The following is a 21385-nucleotide window of genomic DNA, read 5'->3' on the forward strand; positions in this document are numbered from 1 at the left end:
GAGGGCCAGCATGCATTTTGAGTGGGGGTTGATGTGTGCTGTCGTATAGGACTTTCGAGGGGAGTTGATTGTGTTGTATAAGTACTGACTCTGGGGTACACTGGCGTGCACCAAAGGGTGTGCAAGCATTCATGTTTGTGCACCAGGAGGAGGTACTTCTGTGTGTGATTGGTGTGTAAAGCTTGAAAATGCAAGTGTGCCCTGAAAGGGTGCTTGTGTGTGAGGATGCCAAGAGTGCTGTTGGCTGGGTTGCTCAGGAGTCAAGTGTGGACGTGCGTCACTGTGTAGCCCATGTGTGGCTGGTCAGAACTGGGCACACATCAGTAAGCAATGAGCATGGGGTCTAGGGATGTGTGAGGACCACACAGGAGGCATGGACACAGTGGTGTTCCCATGGGGTCTGCATGTGCACTCTGTGAGATGCACACAGGAAGGCGTCTGTATGTGTGTGTGTGTGCACATGTGTGTGTGCGTGTGTGTGTGTGTGTGTGTGTGCGTGAGGCCTGGGCTCATGGGCTCGTGTGGGTGTGTGGGTGTTGTAGGCGTGTGTGAGCTCATGCTGGTGTCTGCATACGTGTGGGAGGTGGGCCTGTGGCTGTGTATAAGCAGGATGCCTGTACACACGCACACATGTACGCGCACACATGCACTCAGCCTACCCTGACACCTAGAGACACAGGCCAGCTCCGTTATGCAGACACACGCTCTTGTGTAAACGTGTTCACTCTTGTCTGCAGACTTCCTGCCTTTCTGAGTGTGTCTTTGTGCTAGAAGTGGGGGCAGGAATACACGTTTAGGGCTGCTCTGGAGGACTGGGGCTGTCCCCCAAACTCAAGCTGGGACCTCTCGTCAGCTGGTTTCAATGCCCACTGGGAATCTAAAAACTATCTGATTAGCCAGGAGCTGCCTTTAAGATTGTGACCAAGGCTGGCTTGTGGCAGGACTGCGTCACAGAGCATAGTGTGATGGTGGGAATGTGACTCAAGTGCTCAAAGTAAAAACAGAAGTGCTGTTTTGCCCCGAGAGGAGATGCTCTCAAGATCGAGGAGATGCTCTCAAGATCGGGCTTAGTGTAGGTGACTTGCACAGAGACCCTTTGTGAGCCTCATCAGCCCTCTGCCTGCTTGGGCTCTTGGAAGGACCAGGGCAGGAACAGAATTTCAGGGGAGAGGGAGCCCTGGCAGGAAAACTGAGGTGGCAGTCATGGCCAGGCCTTGTCTAATCAATTTCAGACCTTTTCCTTCCAGAACCATCAGTGCTTTTAACCTTTTTTAGGTCACATATTCCTCCAGGAATCTGAGGAAAGTCTAAATTGACATTGCCCAGAAAAATGCACAAACCTCCAAAATGTTGCGCATACTGCCAGGAGCTTGCAGGGCCTCGGAAGACTGTGCCTGGGCCCGAGTTGGAGGGTGCCTGGACTGGAGAGAAGGGCTGAGAGAAGGCCTCACACCTTCTCATGTCCGTGTTACAAAGTCCAGGGCACATCATGGAGGAGGCGGGCAGCTGCTCTGCCCAGCAGCTTCAGTCTGAGTATCCAGTGGGGCAGGGTAGGGTGGCAGCACTCCAACCTTAGCTCTTGCGACACTGGGCAATCTGTGACACTTCTTCCCTCAACTACACTCTGGAGAGTAAAAAGCACTGTGAGGATTAAGTGAGATGATGTGTGTGGAGCAGCAGCCTGTGCACGTAGGGACACCAGCAGGACATCCCTGCTGGCCTGGCTGTTGTGTTCTGGGGTTGGGCAGGGCTGAGGAAGGGGGATGAGGGCTTCTGTTTACCTTTTCTCTGGAGTTTGTGCGGTGTGGGGGAGGGGCTGACCAAGGCTGTCCTGTGCAGGCAGGAGGCTTTGGCTCCTCTGTCAGCGGAACAGTGAAGGCTCCTGCAGGGCCCACTCTTCAATTGGTGACCCCTGCCCCTTCCAGCCAGGAGAGTGTGGTCAATACCCAGAAGCCAAGTCCCCTTCCAGAGCCCACAACATATCACTAGCAGGAGGACTGGCAGAGGGGGCTAAGTTGACTCTAAAAGGGGACATTGTGGCCTTTGGGCCTCCTTCAGCTGGGCCGTTTGCTGCCCAGCTGGAGAAGGGGGCAGGTACGCTCCAGGCTTCCTGGTATCCTGCCCAGTGAGGCCTGGCTTGTCACTGCAGGCCTTCCAGGATCCCGAGGTAGGGCAGGCCACGGGTGGAGGGGGAGCTGCCCTTAAGCCTAATGGGCAGCCCACTGGGGGCTGTGGCTGGAGGCAGAGCCCTAAGCTTTTAGATGCTACCAGACCCACTGACCCAAAAGAGCCCAGAATTAAATTCCAGGTCTCCTAGAGGGTTGGCATGAGGCTATTTCAGGGGTCCCAGAGATGAGCTGACTTCCTTCTCCCTTGCCCCTGATCCTCGTCCACTGGGGATGAGAGACATGGAAGGCTTGAAGAGGAGCACAGACTCCAGCGGGGCGGGTGGGGACGGGGTGCTGGGCCAGAGCTCCCAGCATCCTCGGCCTTCTCCGAAGTCCAGGACCTCCCGAGTGCTGGGGTGGGGGCAACAAGAGACGCCCTGGAGGAAGAGGTCAGGGCCAAAGAAGCGGAAGAGGAAGGAGGAAGCCTCTCCAATGTTTGACTTGCTGTTCAGATCCTACCCCTGCCACAGAGGTGAGGGAGGCAGAGAATCACCCTGCAGTCGGTGTGATCACTGGGCTGTACAGGAAGAGCCTCCAAAGGAGATTTTACTTGAGAGAGGGAGGGAGGGAGGGAGGGAGCTCAACCCACTCGTTTCTCTCTAGAAACAAGGATCTGAAATTGACTCAGGCAGTGCTGGGTAGGGGGAGAGTTGCGGGGTGTGGGTGGCCAGCAAGGTTGACGGAGAAGAGGCTGGCTCCTGAGCCCGAGCCCCTCTCATGCCATGGATTTGCACTGTGCACCAGTCTCAGCTGGGCTGACTGGTGAGTGGCAGTGTGGCCCAGAGGCAGCCCCCTGCACTGGGGGCCAGGGCCCAGGCTGCTTAGGTTCCCTTTAGACTCAAGCTCTGATGCCTGTAGAATGTTTTTAGCAACCCCACCCTTCCCTGGCCGAGTTGTTAATAAGATGGATGATGTCAAAGTGGAGAGAGAGGACACCTAGACATCAGTGCCCCACCCAAAGATGGGATCATGCCTTAATTCTGCTTCTAATAGCCTCTCACAGCACTCTGGGCCTGCAAGGCACTTCTCATCCATTAGCTCTTCTCTGAGGGAGCTGGGCAGGGCTTATGCATCCATCTCACAGACAAGCAGACTGGGGCGAGGTGGAGGCCCAGGACATCGCATCCAGGTCTCCAGCACCCATGTGCACTGTGAGGGGTGCTGAGAGGGGTTCTCAGGAGCTGTAACCAGGGACATCCCCCCTCGAGCACAAACAAGGGAAAAGGGGCAGTGGCCTTGGGGTGGGGGGAACTCTGAGTGGTTCCTTAATTTTCCAGTCATGATTCTACCTTAAATTTACTAGGCCACTCCATGCATCATTTATCCTTTGCGTACCTCAACTTTGCCATCTGTAAATCTCTGGAGATGCCTGAAATGCTCCATTAGGGGTGCTACCCCCTGCACCCTCCCTCTGTGGAGGATTAATGGGAAACTGCAGACCCCCAGAGCATTGGAATCCGGAAGACTGTAGAGAATGTCCATTCATTGCATACACGACAGTCCACATTCAAAGGGAAGGGAAGTGATTTGTCCAAGGTCACAGTGAGAGGCAGTGGCTAAGTCAGAAATAAGGGACAGTGATGTGCAGGGACCAGAAGCCAAAGGATGGGAAATTGGGAGACAGGACCTCAAAAGTGGGTGTAAGGAATGTTGGGCACTGTAGTGCACGCCTGTAATCTCAGTGACTCCGGAGGCTGAGGCAGGAGGATCACAAGTTGGAGGTCAGCCTTAGCAACTTAGCAAGACCCTGTCTCAATATTAAATAATTAACTGATTAATATTTTATAAAATGTGGGAGTATGAGGACAGGGGAGGGGATAGCCTTTTCTTGCGCTATCCCTCCAAGCCATCCTAGTGGTAGGCAGCATGTGTTCTGGTGCATGCTGCAGCCCTCCACCCCCACACAGCCGCCCCCACATGGGCTGAGACACACTGACACTCTGCCGAGCCTCCCTCCCTGCCTGCTGCCTCCCTCCACAAGAACACACTGACACTGCTGCCAGTACCTCCTGCAGGCTGGGGCCAAGTCTTCTACGTAGAGAGAGGGCTGCCCTTGGGATGGCGCGCCCGCATTAGAGGCTAGTGCTCACACACGTGCACCGTCACACAAGCTCACGGACACACACGCTGCACACACACGCTGGCTGCAGTAAGACACAGAGCACGAGTTCACCTCCCAGTGCAGGGACAACAAGATGATGCTGGCTGGGTTCTGGGTTCCTTCTTCCTCTCTATCTCTCTCCAACTCTCTGGTCTCTCTCTCTCTGTCCCTTTCTTCTCTTTGGGCAGGCCCCTCTCTATCACAGCCCACCTGTCCTGTGTGCACACTGACAGTGACCCGTCCCTTCTGAGATACTCCATGCACTTTAGGAAGCCTCTGGTCCAGGTGAGCCTTGTGCAGCCCACCTGCTGAGACCCACCTTGAGAGCATGGCTATCTGTCACAGTGTTAGGTGGATCTATTAGGCCAGCAGGACCTACTGTGCTGGACAAAGTTAGGGGCTTGCTATCTTGGGGTCACATAAAAGACAGGACATATCTGTGATCCTTGAAGCCATTCAAGTCTTTCCTGAGCAGATCCTCTGTTCCTAGCCCTGGGCGGAGCTCAGCATGTACCACCTGCAGTCTCTTGCCCTCAGGGGGCTTGTGATCTGCTACAAAGCCAACATTAATTAAATCACTTTAGAAACTATTATTTAAATACATTTGGATAAGGGCTATGAATGAATGCAAATATGGACCCATGAGCTTCCAAGAGTCCTCAATTAGTTGGAATGAAGGAGGTCTTAGGGAAGACTTCCCTGAGGAGGTGACATCTGGGATCTGGGGGTGACAAGAAACAACCAAGTTGGGCACAGTGGTGCACACCTGTCATCCCAACTGACATCTGGAGGCTGAGTCAGGAGGATCACAAGTTGAAGGCCAGCCTAGGTAATTGAGCGAGACCCTGTCTCAAAATAAAAAATATAAAGGGCTGGGGGTGTGGTTTAGTGGTAGAGCACCTGGGTTCAATCCCCAGTACCAAAAAAAAGTTTACTAGGGGAAGACAGGGAAGAGCATTCCTGAGAGTGAGCGCAGCACAGGCAAAGGCTCTGAGATGTGTCTTTCAGTGGAGCCCATCAGCTCCTGAGGGACCTGGGGTCTCACTCTTCTCTGGGCTGTGCAGCCTGCCCTCAACTTCCAGATGCTGGGTCCTAGAGGAATAGTAAAAGGCTGCTGTTGTCTAGGAGGGGGAGCAGGCCGGGCGGTAATGGTCTGTAAGCCAAATCAAGTGGGAGAGCACTGAGGAGCAGCGAGAAGAGCCCCTTAGGGGGCTGTGTCCGCCCCTCATACCTGCAAGGTGTCCTCGGAGGGCAGAACAGCAGCGTAATACGGTAAGGGAGGCGGATTTCATCTTGACACCAGGAAGAACTTTCTCACATCCATAGCTGTTCCTCTGTCCCAGATGGATGCAGCCTCAGGAGACTGTGCTGAGGTAGCTGCCACATGCAAATCCACACCCCTAGGCTTCCCTGAGATCCCTCCTCCCCAACATCCCTTGCTCCAAGAGTGAAGAGGGAGGCAGTGTAGGGTCATGACAGCCTTAGTTCCATCCAGAATATTTGAATAAGGAGACAGACCTCTACTGTTTCACAGGTGGGGAGTTAAAGCCCAGAGAGGGCAAGGGCCCTGCCCGTGGCCACACAAATTGGTGACACAGCAGAACTGGGAGTGCCAGCCTCTTTCCATTTCAGCATGTGGCTCTCATCCCTCAGAACCACTCTCTCTGACATCAGGACCTCTGAAAGCCTCTGGGCCATGCCCCGTGGCCCCGGCAGGATACGCAGCCATCAGAGGCCAGGGAGAAAGCAGCCCCTTGGCATCTGCCCTGCTTCGCTGTGCTCTGGCCTTACCTCTGAGCACTGTGACTAGTTTTCTATTTTTCCTTTTTTTCTTTTTGTAACCCGTTCAAGAAAACCCATATACAGCCAAAACAAGGAATATGCTGCAACTTCTGTTGGTTCAATGTTCCCTGCAGCAAACAGAATCTTCTAGTTCCCAGGCCTTCTGTGTCCCTCACAAGGCTTCTGCTAGGTTGGCTTTAGGGCCCTGGGAGGGGTGTGTGGGACAGCTTGTCCCTGCAGCATCTTCTGGAGTCTGGCAGTGGGTGGTGTAGCCACAGTGGTGGGCAGGAGGGGAGAGGAGCAGTTTCACTAACGGTCCCCAGATTATCCGTCTGAATAAAGCTGTGGCTGCAGAGTTCTGCTCACAGAGCTGCTGAGGCAAGCTGCGGAGAGGAAGGGGGAGTCAGGAGGAGGACATCCCAAGCCCAGCCCATCTCCTCTGATCTAGTTGCCATTTGGGGGAACCAGCAGGCTGGGTTTTGCTTGTTTATTTTTAAGAAAGTATACCACCACTGAAAAAGGAAAGAAAGAGAAGTCTCAAACATTACTTACCAACAGTTGATCTCACAGATAGGAGAGCTGAGACCCCCAAAGGGACAGGAATTGGTTACGGGACAGAGCTTCTGGTTGCAGGGGTGCACACCTGTCTTCCCCGTGACTCAGGAGGCTTAGGCAGGAGGATCACAAATTCAAGCCCAGCCTGAGTAACTTAGTGAGACCCTGTCTCAAAATAAAAAAAATAAAAAGGGCTGGGGCTGTAGCTCAGTGGTAGAGCCCCCCTGGGTTCAATCCCCAGTACAGGGGGGAGTACCTCACCTTGTCCAGAACTTTCCTGTGTTTCTGAAGGAAACTGGGCCTGACTTTTTAACCGTTGGGGGATAAGGAGCCCTCCACAGTTCTCGTGTAAGTGACGGACACCCTTCCCTCAATCGCGCCCCCTTACTCCTACGTGCACAGTGCTGAAAGTCTCTTTTCAATCTGCCTACCCTATAACCCACTGGGCTACAATTAAGGTGCCTCTGATCCCAGAGTATAGCATATTGGAAGAGCAATGGACTCTGAGTCAGGAGTCCTGAGTTGAAGGTCTCCACCTCGATTTATTCATTTATGGAATAAGAGTGACTTTCACGGTAAGGTTCTTCAGGAGATGCCAATTCTCTGATGCCATGTGGCCCCTACTCTGGTCCAACATGATGCTGTCCTGGTGGCCAGCCCCAACTCTTGCCTTCCCCCAGATGTTCTAACCCTATCTGCTCTGGGTGATCAGATCAGTTGAGTGGATCACCACCAAGAGGTTTGGGTGCTAACCCTCTCACAGGCAACCAGCCTGTCTGCATCTGGCCAGGAACCTTCTGAAATCACCCCAGCCTATCTCAGAAAGCCAGATGCTTATGTATCTTAACAGAGTCAGGGAGATTTGGGGGAAGAGACTAGCCTGCCATGGAGCATCCAGGCAAGGAAATGAGCAGATCAAAGCATGGAACTAGAATTCTGAAAATGGCATGGGAGTGGATGCAGATTTCAATCCTGAGTGATGTCAGTGGCTTTACCCATTTGGGCTGCTTTGTGAAGCAGAAGACTACGCATCCTTTGCCCAGAACAATGCACAGACACAGAATCATTTTAATACAATTTTAAGTGGATTCATGAATGCCCAGAGCCTCCCCAGAGATCTCAGCTAATGGCCCCTGATACAGGGGATGGAGCAGGAAGTCGTAAGAGGTCAGGTGGAGAGGGAACAAGGAGTTTTAATGTGGGTGGGGGACTATGGGGCAGCAAGGCACTGTGGGTGACGGGGATGCCAGGGAGAGATAGTGACCCAGAAAAAATGTAAGATAAGCCTGGAAGCAGTGTGGTCAGTGGGCCGAACACTACCTGGTATAGGAGAGGCAGGGCAGACCAGGGCCAAGGGGGTGCTGCCAGGGGCAGTGGGGAGGGGAGGCTTTGGGTGGGCGAGCCTGGCACGAGCCTAGCTTCCATGGAGCCCTGGGGGTGGCAACCAGATTGCAGTGGGTTCATGGAGTGTGGGAGGTGGGAAGAGGAGGCGGCGGATGTCGGACATTTGTTCTGGAAGTTTGGCAGCAAAGAGAAAGGGAGGGAGGAAGCAGCTCGGGCTGCTGGGTTGAGAGAAAGGTTCTCGTTGTTTCATTTTATTGGGGGATATCTGAGGAAGCAGCCAATGAAGGGAAGACTCTGAAGACTGTAAAGAGCCCAAACAATCAGACCCGGATGAGCCCAGAGTGCAGGAAGAGTTCACGAGTGTGCAGTCCTGTGGATAAGTGTTCCTGTTTGCTGAGACCCCCGCGGAGCTCTGAGTGGCTCTGGGTGAAGGTGGAGAGGTTTCCCCCAGAGGCAGTTGGCAGTGGCTTCTCGGGTTGCAGGGTCCACTCACAATGGCCCAGGAGGAAGTAGGGTGGGGGCTCCTATCCTCTTCTTTCAAATGGGGAAACTGAGACCCAACAGGATAAGCAAACTGGTGGTTGAGCTGGGTAGGGACATGGGCCTTCTGGCTTCCCATCTAGTGCCCTTGCTGCTGCACCTGGCAGTCATGTTCACATTTCAGGGTCCTCTAGGCCAGAGCAGGTGGTGGACCCCTGTGGCTGGCAGCCCACAACGCCCAGGACACTGTGTCTTCCAGGCAGCCAGGAAGCAATTTCCCAGTGTGAATCCTCTCTTCACAGCCCATTAGCACGGTCCCACATTCTCTACAGCTCTGCCCTCTCTGCAGTCTGCTGGATGCTGGGTGGGGCCTCCCTGCTAGCTCACACTTGTGCCTGCACACACCAGGGCAGCTGCTCAGCCCTGGGGAGCAGCCCTCCCCTCCTCACCACGGCCTCCCCACAGCTCCTCCCTGCTCCATTCATCTTGAGCTTGGCAGGCAACGTCCACTTTGTTACCGATGATGCTCTGTTCTCACACCTTTGCACATCATGGCCCCTAGACAGGGCATTGTTTCTTGATCATTTATTATACTCCAGGGACTCTGCTAACTCACAGCCTGATTATCTCCCTGAATCCTCAAACCCTCTGCACAGGGTGGGTATTCTTATTGTTCATATTTTACAAAGGAGAAAACAGGAAGACCACAGTGAAGCAACTTGCTCATAAGTGGCTGAAGAACCATGATTTGTGAACTATGGTTGGGCAGGTCCAGAAATACCTTCTCTTACCCAAATAGAATTGCACTCTTCGATGTGGTAGATATTAGCTACATAGAGCTACTTCAAGGAAATCAAATTAAAATTCCTTTCTGTGGTCCCACTGGCCACAGGTCCAATTTGGTACAGTTGTATTGCCCAGTGACTGCCCCACTGAACAATGTGGAGTATTTCCACCATCACAGGAAGAGCCATTGCACAGCCCTGGGGTACCACAGTGAAGCTGGAAAGGCCTCCACACTATCAAGCTTCATCCCCTTGCCAGCCCCCACATTGCCAGTGAAGAAACTGGGGCCCACATCATGGCCCAGCCCTGCCCAAGGCCTCCCAGCTTCATAGGGCCCATCAAACCTCCCAACACAGAGCCCAGGTGATGGTCTCTATTGAATATCGATTCCAGGAGAGGTAGGATGTGTAACAGGACTTCCCCAGAAGGTAGGCAGGCAGGACTGGGCTGGTTGGAAAAGAATCACCTATACCCAAGGTCCACACCCAGGGGTTCTGATTTATTAGATATCTATATTTTTAAAGGATCCCCAGGAGATTCTTTAGCAGCCACTTTGATGATCACTAATTTAAGATCTTTACCCAGAATAGAGCATAGTTTTTCTAATGTAGAAACTACATCCAATCCTCCCTCTCTCCCTCCATCCACCAGACACTTATTAATTAACCTCTAGCTCTGGACCTAGAATGGGCTAGATGCTGGTAGATGTGACAAGTTCCAGCCCTGCACTCAGCAGCTGGCCACCTTCCTCTATCCTTGCATTCCTCTCTGTGGAGGTCAGAACCCTTCCCAGATGTGGCCACTTAGCATGTTTTCTGCCCAGGGCTCTTCAAAATCAAGGTTCCTATTTGGCAGGAACCTGAAGGTCCTTGGGTCCATACCCCTGCCTGGGTTTCAGAGATAAGTAGTCACCTGCTGTCCTCAGATGCCTGCTCCTGTCCCTGACACCCTTGCCTAAAAATCCTCTCTCCTATCTCATTTCCGTTTCTCTCATTCTTGCTCATATCAACTTCCTGCTCCTGCAAGGAACACTTACGGAGGCTCATTTGGTATCAGGTACCATTTGGGTCCATGGTGCCAGGGCATAGAGAGGCAAGTGCAAGTTCTTGCCCCTAGGAACTTACCCAGCTGGGAGAGACAGGGAGGTGGACAAGCTGCCACCACCCTGGACGAGATGGGAAGTATGGAAGCATGGTATTGTGGTATAAGACATATAGTTGATCTTGGGCCTGGTTGTTGAAAGAGCTCCTAAAACTCTAGTAATTTCCTAAGGGATAGGACTGTCCAGAGCATCTTGATTTCTAATATTTGGTCTTTTATCCCCATTCCTGACATAGAACTCTTAATCCCTTGGAATTTCCTAGGTGATAAGGATGTCTTTTGTTTGAATAAGGTGACGCTCAGCAGTCTCCTGGATGGGGCTGATCATCAAAGATCAAGGTGTGATTTACTTAGAAACTTCAGCCCCACTCCCACCTTCTGGGAAGGTGAGAGGACTGGGGACTGAGTTAATATTTGATCATACACATGTGATGAAGCCTTCATAAAGATGCTGAAGGGGTGGGGTGCAGAGACCTCTGGGTGGTAAACATCCATGCGGTAGGAGGTTGACACACCTCAGGTCGGGAGAGGCAGAACCCCTGTGCTCAGGATGCTTCCCAGCCTTGCCTACCTGGTCACTGGCTGTTCATCTGTGTCCTTCATCATACCTTTTATTCTATAATAAGTAAATGTATTTTTCTGAACTGTGCGAATCATCATAAAGAATTCTCTAGCCTAAGGAGGGAGTTGTGGGAACTTCCAATTGCTAACAAAGTTGGACAGAAGGTAACCTGGGGACTCACTGCTTGGGATTGGCATCTGAGGTGATGGAGCTGTCTTGTGGGATGGGACCCTTAACCTGTGGGGTCTGCACTAACTCTAGATAGCGTCATGATTGAATTGTGGGACACACCTGGTGTCTGCAGAGTAGAATGGGTTGGTATGAAAGAAGCTGCCTCTATTTGGTGACCAGAAGCACTGTGGGAGTCAATAAGGAAAAGGACATTTTTCTACACAGGGGGGGCTCCAGAGCACAGAGGAGGGACCCCACAGCAGGAACAGAGTCTTGTGAGGGTCACAGGGCCTACCGCTTTCCTTCTGGTAAGGAACAGGCAGAGCTGCACATGCCAGAGAGGTCCCATGGTTGTTCATGGATTCGGGCCTTTAACTTTTCTATAAGGTCATACTTCAAGGTTCCTCATGTTCATCCCACCCCTGTCTTCCTCTCCCTTCTCTAGAGCTTCCTGACCGCTCATTTCCTGCTGCCCAGGTGTGGATTCAGTGATAGCAGACCCAGGTTGTGAGCAGGGCACACATCCTGTCAGAGGCCTCCTCTACTCTCGTTGGCCTCATCTGTGTGACTTGGACCTGCCTGTTATCTTGGGTGGGAAGATTGAAACTTGGAGGCTCCATTGGGGAACCTGAGCAGGAACCTGAGTGGGCTTATTGGGAAAGTCAAACACCCAGGAATGCCGATCTCAGAGTTGTGGCTCTGACTGTAACTTGCTGTGTGACCTTGAGCCATCTACCCTGAGCTACAGTGGACCTTAGAGTCCTGAGCCTCCACTCATCATGGGGAATCAGAATGGGCATTTTTGCAAGATGGCTGGATGACTTGTATGAACATTTGCATTTGGGAATCCTGCCCAGGAGCTCCTCTTCTTGCCATTGGTGTGTTTAGGGCAGTGATACTTGTGGCCAATGCTGCTGTCAGGTCCCTTGGAAGCCTCCTCAGTATGAGTGGTCGGGTCGGATTACCTCTGTGTGAAGGAGTGCATGGTGGCAGCTCAGCTTCAGATCAAGTCCTTAGGCAGGTCCTGACCTCAAGTCCTTTTGGGATAAGACACCAATAGGGAAATACTTGGTCAATATCTATATTTCTAGATTTTCTTAAAAAACTAAAGGATGTGGGTGACGAGCTCCATTCCATGTGACAATAATCCATTTCCCCATGAGCTCTGAAACTCACAGTCCTTGCCCCAAGTTCTCTTCTGGTCATGGATATTTTGAGGATAAAATCCCAGGAGCCTCTTAAAGCAGGAAAGGATGCTCAGCCTCACTCTTAAAATGATAGTTAAAAACTAAATCAGTATCAAGTTGTCATTTTCCATCTCTCTTACCAGCAAATGTAAAAAAGTTTGATAACACACTGTGTGGACAGGGGTAGAGGAAATTGGTCCCCTCACATACTACAGGGAAAGTAAATTGGTGCAATCGCTAAGAAGCACAGTTTCAGTCTTTATCAAAATTTCCAAACAACACCTACCCTTTGACCAAAAAAAAAAAAAAAAAAAAAAAAAAAAAAAATCCATTCTTGGAATTCATGCCACAGATGTGTGCACACATGGGAAATGTAATCTTAATACCCACATACAAGGTTAGTCAGTGTAGTGCTGTTGGAATAACTGAAGATCGAAACTAACCCAATTGCCCTTCACTAGGAGACTGGCTGGTAAAGTACAGGCCAGCCACACAATTATGTATTATATAATGAGGAGCTCTTTATGTTTTGATATGAAGAACCATCTCCAAAATACATTACTAACAGAGAAAAGGAGGGTACAGAATAGCATGTCACTCCAGTGGCCTTTGTGTGGGGGTGGGTGTCTGCATAAAGAGGCACAAGGGTCAGCAGCAGTGGCCATCTCTGGAAAGGGGACCTTGGAGGCTGGGGTACAGGGTCGGGAGGGAGTCTTTTCACTGTCTGTACTTTTTTAAAAAAGTCTTTTGAACTTTGAGTCCCGTCAATGTGTTACCTACTCAAAGAATAAAAAAAGCTAAAAATTTTAAGAGACCTAGATTCTGTAGTTCTACCACTACAGGATACCAAAGCTTTGCAACTTGGTGAGCTTAAGTTTTGATGACTTCAGGAGGCTGATCTTGAGTGAGACCAAGCTTCTGGGTCCCTCTCTGGGTCTCTCCAGCCACACTGATCTGAGCTGGGTCGCAGGAGCCCCTATGTACCTGAGCAGCTTGATGGAGGCTTCCCTCCCAGCATGGTGCAGATGTGTGAACTCTAGTGTCTCCAAGGACATGGCCCCGGGCCCCTCACCTTCTCTGCCTTCTCTGTCCTCCCAGGGGAGCCTTCTCAGTTGTGCGCAGGTGTGTGAAGGTGTTGGCTGGCCAGGAGTATGCTGCTAAGATCATCAATACCAAGAAGCTCTCAGCCAGAGGTAGGTGCCTGACCCAGGCCTGCCCACTTCTGGGCTCCTCTTCCCTGCCACCCTCCTCCACCCCTGGGCTTAGAACCAGGACCCAAGCCCCTCCCCCTGGATGATGACATGGTTGGGGGATCTTGTTCCTGAGGGTCTAATGAGGAAAGACCCCTCCCTCTTCCTTTCTCAGGGAATCTAGGCCGGAGGCCATAGCCTCTCCCAGAAGGCCCAGCTCTTTTTCCCACACCAAGGGAAGGCCAACGTGCCTGGCAGGACTTCCTTTCCCTGCTCTTCTGCTACTTCCTTTCATTTCTTACCTCCAGAAATGCTCCTGCCATACTCTCTGCCCAGATACACTAACCTGGCTCCTTACATGGCTGGCCCTGTCTCAACCTTCAGGTCTCAGTTTTGTGTCACATCCATATATCAACTTCCCTGACCACCCAGTCTGAGGGGTCTCCCCCTTTTCTCTTTCATACTGTTTATTTCCACCATGGCTTTCCCCTAACCTAGTCTTGTCCTATTTGCTGGTCTGTCTCCTTGTTTAACATCTCTCTTTCTTGACTATAAGCTCCAAGAGGGTGGGCGGGTCTCATTCAGAACTGTCTGCTCAGCACCTGGGACAGCGCTCACACTAGGTACTCCAAGAGCCCAGTGAACTCCAGGTGAGCTCTGGTTCAACACCCCAGCCCACTCTCTGTTCCTTAAACAAGTGGTCTGGGATGTGACTAGGTTTTGGAAAAGATATCCAGCTAATTCTAATTTGCAGAAAGGTTTGGGAAACACAGCCCCAGGCCCACTGGCAGCATCAGCACGCCTGGGAGACTATTAGAAATTCAAAGCACTGGGCCCCACTCCAGGCCTAAAAGACCCAACACTGCATTTTAACAAGGTGCCTGGATGAGTCACATGGGCATTCAAGTTTGAGACGGCTGCCCAGAAAACTCCTCCCCATTGGCATGTGTTTAGGGGCAGTAATGGCAGTGACCACAGTCTGTGTGTTGGAGAAGATGTTGTCTTCAAAGACACCAATGTCCATCCCAAAGGAAGCCATGTGTGAGGGGCTTCTGGAACCGTCTGCTGAGGGAGGAATTCTGCTGGGTGGTGTGGGTGCAGTGGTGGGCTGTGCAGAGGATGGGAGACATGGCATGAGGGGCAGACTTAGCGTCCAGGTGTTTGAGAGGCGCAGCTGTGTCTGGGCCAGGGCCTGGCAGGCTTAGGCTTCCTGGAGGTCCTGCACATGCTGTACAGGATGCTCCCACTGCTCCCTGCAGGCCTCCCAGCAGGTCCCATGTTGGTTTCTGTGTTGCTGCCCTTCATCTCTCCAGTTCCGTGTTGTTGGAGCCAGTGCTTCTCCTAGTCACTGACTTCTCCTGGTGTGCTGCAGGGACAAGACTCAGCAGAGGGGGAAATTGGAGGTGGGGCCTCTGAAGGTCCAGAGCTTGCATATGGCATGGTCAGTATGAAAAGGCCAGACTCGAGGAAATTCCAGAGCCAGGGGCAAGGAGCAGGGTGGGCAAGAAAGCTGGTAGGGGTCCAGAAGCCTGGCTTTCATGACCAAAGGCCAGGATTGGCTCTATCATTGCTATGTGACTAGAGGTAGTCTTATGCCTACTCTGTGCTTTGTATCTCTGGGGATCAAGGGAGCTGTCCCAATCTTTGAGATATGGTGGAGATGTGCTTAGAGTCATGACATGGTGGTGACAGGATGAGGTTGTCCCAAGAGAAGTGTTAGGAATGGAGATCTCCCTGGATGCTGGGGGACTGGAGGGCCTCACCACCATCTCAGGGGCACATTCACACACACACACACACACACACACACACACACACACACACACACACACAGGCGGAGAGACAGGTGCACAGGAGAGTGGTAAGGCCACTGCTCTGTTTGGGAAGGTGACTAAGTGTTCCCAGGACAGTGTGCACTCTGGCTATGCCAGCAATCACCGCCAAGACCCTCTCTCTGGCTATTGGTTGAACTTTAGCCTCCTGGGAGGAAGGTGGCCCAGCCTAGGTGAGTGTGTGGAGGGTGGGAGCGGGGAAGGTGTCAGGGAACATTCCTGAAGAAGTCTGCCAACTGCCAGGCTCTTCTCCCAGCGGGAGAGGAGGAGCAGGCTTCTTTGTTTGCCACTCATGGTGCCTCCAGGGGGGTCTAATGCTGAGAATTTGGCAACACACTCTGAACTTCTCCTGCTGGCACTCCTGGGGGGGACTTCTGGCAGTTCCCAGCAGGGGCTGTGCCCACAGGGGGTTGGGGGGCTGGGGGTTATCTGTCTGACCCTCCCAAGGAGCTGTGGTTTCCCTGTCCCCAACCTGCCTGGCCTATCCTAGCAAGTGATTCCCAAACCCAGGAGCCAATTTTATATGATCTTCAAATCAATCTTAAAAAATGCTTATAGTATAATTCAAAAAAACTATAAAGAAATGAAATGAAAAGTAAATTTTGCCTGTTCCAACCCTTGCCAAATGTCCCTGGGAGTCTTTTTAAAAATGCAGCTGGCCCAAGTTCTGCAGCTGAGGGTTGGATTCAGTCGATGAGGCACGAGCTCCCGCGTGGCAGGAATCTGGTCACTGCAGCTGGCTAGGAAAGGCTCAGTGCCCACCCACCAGGGGCTCCCCATGCCCCTCCTTGTTGGGGCTCTGGGCATTTAGGTGTGTCTGGTGCAGCCAGAGGGACTGGTCTGGGTACTGTGACCTCCTGACTCCGTGCCCCACCCCCAGCACAGAGGGCTCACTACCTAGGCTCCCAGAGGGTGAGGCTCAGCACTGGGTGGAAACAGAGCGGGAACTCATTGGGCTCTACCTGAGTCCATTCTGGTCCTGTGAGGAGCCCGGAGGAAGCAGTAGGGCACCCGTCTCCTTTCTTCCCCAGTCTCCTTCCCACCCCTTGCCTGGACCTTAGAATTACTTCTCCAACCTTCCAGGATGGGGAGCCCTGTTGCTGCCCTATGGAGCCAGGGGCCATTTCCTGTTCCCAGGCTTGAGGTCTCTTTCCTCCATGGCTCATGTGCCCAGCTGCCTGCTGGAGCCCAGCCCCTCTGGGATACAAAACCGTGTCAGCTGTGTGTCTATACTTCCTCCCAGGCCTGACCCGTCCTGCCCTGCCCTGCTCGGACTATCTGGCCCCAGGGACTTCACTTCAGTGTCCACCAACTTAATCTCGACACCCTGTAGGTGAGCCAGGGAGGGAAGAATATTCCCAAGATGTCATTGTGGGCATTAGAGACAATACTGCCAGGTTCCCAGGCAGGAAACTGGAGATTCCTGGCTTTCCGAGACTTCTTGCCAGTGGGGGGTCTCTCCTGAGCTGGATGGATTGATTAGTTAATTAATAAGTGATTAGAAAGGGAGGCAACACAGGACAGTGATTATGGATGTGGACTGAAATCCAGCTCTGCCATTTGTCTGCACTGGTACCCTGGTAAGCTGCTTGGGAGTTTATCTTAGGTCCTGGGAACACGGCAGACACCAACAGAAGAGATCTGCCCTCGGTGTGCCTGTTTTCTAGGGAATGAAGCTGAAGGACATTAAACACATAAATAAGCTGGGTAGTGTCAGGAAGAGAGGAGTGATGGAAAGAAAGACCAGATACTGGGGAAGTGGTGTGACAGGAGGGATGCTCTTAGAAAGCAGCCAGGGAAGCTCTCTGGGAGATGACATTGCTCTATGACAACGTCAATAGGAGGGAACTGCCTATGACAGAAGGCAGCCATGAACTGTCCCAGGGGAAGAGCATTTCAGGCAGAGTCACAGCATGTATAAGGGGCCTGAGGTACAAAGAGACTTGGCATGCCTGAGGCCAAGGTGGTACTGTGGCTGTTGTTTCCTGCCCACCGGAGGCAGTATCCAGCACGCTCGCTATTGCTGGCGATGGTGAGGAGTCTAGATCGTATCATAAGTACATTGGGGAGCTGTTGGAGTTCGATACCAAGGAGTGACAGGATCTTACTTATATTTTTAAAAAAGCTGCTTGTTGGGTGCAGTGGCACACGCCTGTAAAGCAGTGATTGGTGCGGGGTGCAGGTGGCTGAGGCAGGAGGATCACAAATTTGAGGCCAGCCTCAGCAACTTAGTGAAATCCTGTCTCAAAATAAAAAAACAAAAAGGACTGGGGATGTAGGTCAGTGGAAAAGTGTCCCTGGGTTCCATACCCAGTACTGCAAATTAATAAATAAATAAGTAATAAAATGAAAGCCACTTGACTGCCATGGATGATTGTGTGGGGCAGGTAGTGGGGTCCTCAGAGCTCTGTGTTCTAAAAAGTCCACCCAGCCAAGTGATTTTTTTAAAATTTATTTTTATTGTAAACAAATGGGATACATGTTGTTTCTGTTTGTACATGGAGTAACAGCATACCATTTGTATATTCATATATTTACATAGAGTAATGATGTTTGATTCATTCCATTATTTTTTTCCTTTTCCCCCACCCCTCCCACCTCGCTTTTCCCTCTATACAGTCCCTCCTTCCTTGATTCTTGCCCCCCTCCCACCCCCCCATTAAGTGTCATCATCCGCTTATCAGTAAGATCATTCCTCTTTTGGATTTTTGAGATTGGCTTATCTCACTTAACATGATATTCTCCAATTTCATCCATTTGCCTGCAAATGCCATAATTTTATTATTCTTTATAGCTGAGTAATATTCCATTGTATATATATATATATATATATATATATATACCACAATTTCCAGCCAAGTGATTTTGATGAGGAGGTCAAAATTTTTTTATCATTGGACTTCCATTTCCCCATCTACACAAGAGAGCAAGACCTCAGAAGTCAAGAGAAACAGGGTCCCTGTCCTGAGTTTCTCTATACATTAGAAATTGACGGTGTTGCAAACAGGGTTATAAATGTATACGTTGGCATCCAATAAATGACGTGAGAGGTAAAATGCAGGGCATTTGTGCTTTGCCTAAGATATAAGACTTATAAAAACAGTAGCTCCCAGCATTCCAGTTGGGAGGTCTGGTAACCTGACGCAAGTTGAACGTTGTGTGACCAGCATACCACCAGTGGAGCTGTGTTCCTGGCTAACCTCACATGGAGAAAACACCAAAATTCCAGATTTGGGCTCTGTACGTGTAGCCTGGGCCAGAAGATTCCCTCTTCCCTCTGACAAACCTGGTCTTGACCTGCTTGACTTCTGGTTCTGTGGGCCTGGGGTAGGGGGATCCATACGTAGCAGGGAGAGGATCCATTTCCCTCTGAATGCTTCCAGTTAGCCTTTGAGGGAAAGCCCCTCCTTTGCTCAGGAACGAACATCCTCTGCCCTGGAGGAAATGGGAGGGAGGGGAGTTGGGATACCCCCACTCCGGGCCCCCTCCTCTTCCCTAGCCAGCAGCATGTCTTTCACCGGGGAGTTGAGCCTCTGGAAACTGAATCGGACTTAATTGCTTTGCGGATGGCAAAGCCGCGTTTCAGCATCGATCTTGGCTTTGGTGCCTGGAGGACAGCCAGTGACTGCTGTAGTGGAGGAGGCAGGGCAGAGGGGAGCCGGGTGCCCAGGAGCAAGTGTTGGGACTTTCTCCATCTCTGTCCCCTTCCCAGGTGCCTGCTCTGGAGGGGCCGTTCAGTGGTCTGGTTACAGTTCCAGTTCAGCCTCTGCGCATCCTCCTGAGTTCCCTTCTGTGGGCCCCACCTTTCCCACCGGCAGATGGGGCAGGTGGAGGTGGTGGCTTTGAGTTGGGACATGGAGAAGAGCACAGCAGAGTTTAAAGCCCAACTTTGGAGTCTTACTGCCTGGGTACAAAGCATAGCTCCCTCACTCACCAAGGGGGTGATTGGAGGCGTCTGCTTACTCTCTGAACCTTTGTTCCCTCCTCTCAGAAACCACAAAAATGATAGTACCTCCCTCAGAGGATTGTCATGAGGGCTTTAGTGGCATATAAAACAGTGTACAGGAGCTGGCACACCGTAAATACAGGTTGAGCATCCCTAATCCAAACATTCCCAATCCAAAATGCTCCAAAACTCAAAACTTTATGAGAGTTGACATGTATCCACAAGGGGGAAATTCCACTCCTTGAAAATTTGTGTCACATACAAAGCTATTAAAAATACTATATAGAATCACCTTTCAGTCTGTGTATAAAATGTAAAATGAAACAAAAGAATTTTGTGGCACATTGAGTCCCATCCCCGCTCATGATGTATATGCAAATATCCCGAAATCTGAGAAAACATTTTTTTTTGAACTCTGAACAGTTCTGGTCTCCTGTGTTTCAGATGAAGGACTCTCAGTCTGTATTCTTCATTTGCTAGTAGTTTCTCTTTAACCATTTTGTTTTAAAAAGTAAGGTATTAGCTATGGAATTGTGAGAAATATACCATAAAGGGATTTGGAAAAACTCAGCTTCAGTTCAGACTCTGCCACCATGGAGGCCTCGGCTTGCTCAGGCTGCTGCCTCTGTGTCTGTAAGATAGGGATGGAGGCCCACTGCCCAGGGAAGGCAGGGCCTGCGAGTGGGGTGGCAGGGAAGGATGACTGTTCCCAGGAGCTAGAGAGTCAGAGACACAGGTGGCAGATCCTGAACAAGGCCTCTTTCCACTGTGGGTGGAAACCCAGGGGCCTTCGACAGGGGTCATGGAAGACAGGGTAAGAGCGCCAGGCCAGGCTAAGGCTGCCGCCTACCCTGTGGTCTCTGGTCCCAGAGTCCTCTGAAAGGGAATTGGTAACAGTTCTTCTGGAGAGAATAGCCTCTCCCTCAGGAAGGTTCACGCATCAATCATTTGTTACTTCATTCAACTATTCTTGAGCACCTACTGTGTGCCAATCATTCAGGTACAACACAGACCCTGCCCTTAAGGATTAGATGTCCATGAGAAAGAGGAGCATGTTGTCCAGGGCCCTGAGAGTGCAGAGGAAGGCCCTGCCAGCCTGCCAGTCAGGACAGATGGCCAGGAGCCTCTGACACCTATGGACGGGTGGGAGCTAGTGATGGCAGGTGAATGACAGCTGGAGGTTGGGAGATGTTCCTGCTGGCAGACTGCTTGCTCCCAGAGTGAGGTGGCTGAGTGTGGGTGGAGGTGTGGCGCTCAGCAGGATGTCTGGCTGGAGCATAGGGCGAAGGGCAGGGGCTGGACTCGGGGCATCCCGGCTGCTTGGCGCTTGGGCCTTGTTATCCAGGAAGGGGCTTAAAGAAGGCCTGGGCTCTGAGAGCCCTGGAAACGGAGGCCCACAGAGGGGGGGACTCACCCCGCTCCCTACCCCCCACTCATCCCACTGCCTTCCTGGAGTGCCCAAAGACCAGCTCCTCCCTCCCGCCGCCGGCTGCCCCAGCAGGGGGAGATGGTAAGAGGCCACAAGGAGGAGAGGCAGGAGGAGAGGCTGGAGCTGGAGGTCGCTCCCTCCCCTGAGACTCACCTGAGCACTTGTTTCAGACCATCAGAAGCTGGAACGTGAAGCCCGCATCTGCCGCCTGCTGAAGCACCCCAACATCGGTAAGCCTGGAGGGTGTGGGGTGCCCACTTGGCGGCCCGCTGCTTGGCCCCTCCTGGTGGGTGCGGGGCCGCGTGGAGGACAGCTGCTCTCTTCTCTGGGGTGGAGGCAGTGGAGGTGGGAAGGGGGGCGTCTCTAATGGTTTCCACCTTCCTCAGAGACCAGCTTGTTTTGGGGGAAGGTGAAGAAAAGGCCCTTCCTGCCTTCCCACACTGCCGGCAGCCTCCCTCGGAAAAGCTGTTTCAGGAAAGCTCCTGAGGCCCAGAAAGAGAGGAAAATAGGCCAGGGAGCGCACTTGGCCTTGACCTGCGCCCACTGCCCAGACCTGTCCCCTGCTGAGTCAGCTTCCTCTGAGCCCTGTTACCACCTGCCCCTGAGAGACTGGGCCCAGGGAGGGCCAGGGCAGCAGTGCTGAGGCCTCTTACTGTACAACTGGGGGGCTGTCCCCTGCCGCTCAGGGTTCCGAGTCAGGAGGAGAAGAGCGCAGCTTTCCAGTCTGGTTCTGTCAGGGAATGGCCGTGTG

The 21385-nt window shown here is 52.0% G+C and overlaps 2 protein-coding genes and 1 long non-coding RNA gene across 4 annotated transcripts in view; 2 read left to right on the plus strand and 1 right to left on the minus strand.

Annotated features, from left to right (window-relative positions):
• The window catches only part of ARSI (arylsulfatase family member I), a 27916-nt gene extending 14532 nt beyond the window's left edge, over positions 1-13384 (plus strand). The window contains exon 3 of the mRNA XM_079145984.1: positions 13336-13384. The gene's annotated coding sequence lies outside the window, so the exon portion shown is untranslated. The remainder of the gene's footprint in view (positions 1-13335) is intronic.
• Positions 1-21385, plus strand: part of CAMK2A (calcium/calmodulin dependent protein kinase II alpha) — a 59919-nt gene that overhangs the window by 1127 nt on the left and 37407 nt on the right. For both annotated transcript variants that reach the window (XM_079145986.1, XM_079145985.1), the window contains exons 2-3: positions 13336-13430; positions 20805-20864. In XM_079145986.1, coding sequence (XP_079002112.1) covers positions 13336-13430; positions 20805-20864 — 155 coding nt within the window. The remainder of the gene's footprint in view (positions 1-13335; positions 13431-20804; positions 20865-21385) is intronic.
• LOC306664875 lies at positions 6123-21202 on the minus strand. Its single transcript, XR_013764823.1, has 3 exons — positions 20788-21202; positions 6604-6771; positions 6123-6434 (listed from the first exon to the last, which is right to left on the minus strand). It is a non-coding gene; the product is annotated as an uncharacterized lncRNA (long non-coding RNA).

The sequence above is a fragment of the Sciurus vulgaris genome (genome assembly GCF_902686455.1).
Source record: "Sciurus vulgaris genome assembly, chromosome: 6".
In the NCBI taxonomy this organism is placed as follows: Eukaryota; Metazoa; Chordata; class Mammalia; order Rodentia; family Sciuridae; genus Sciurus; species Sciurus vulgaris.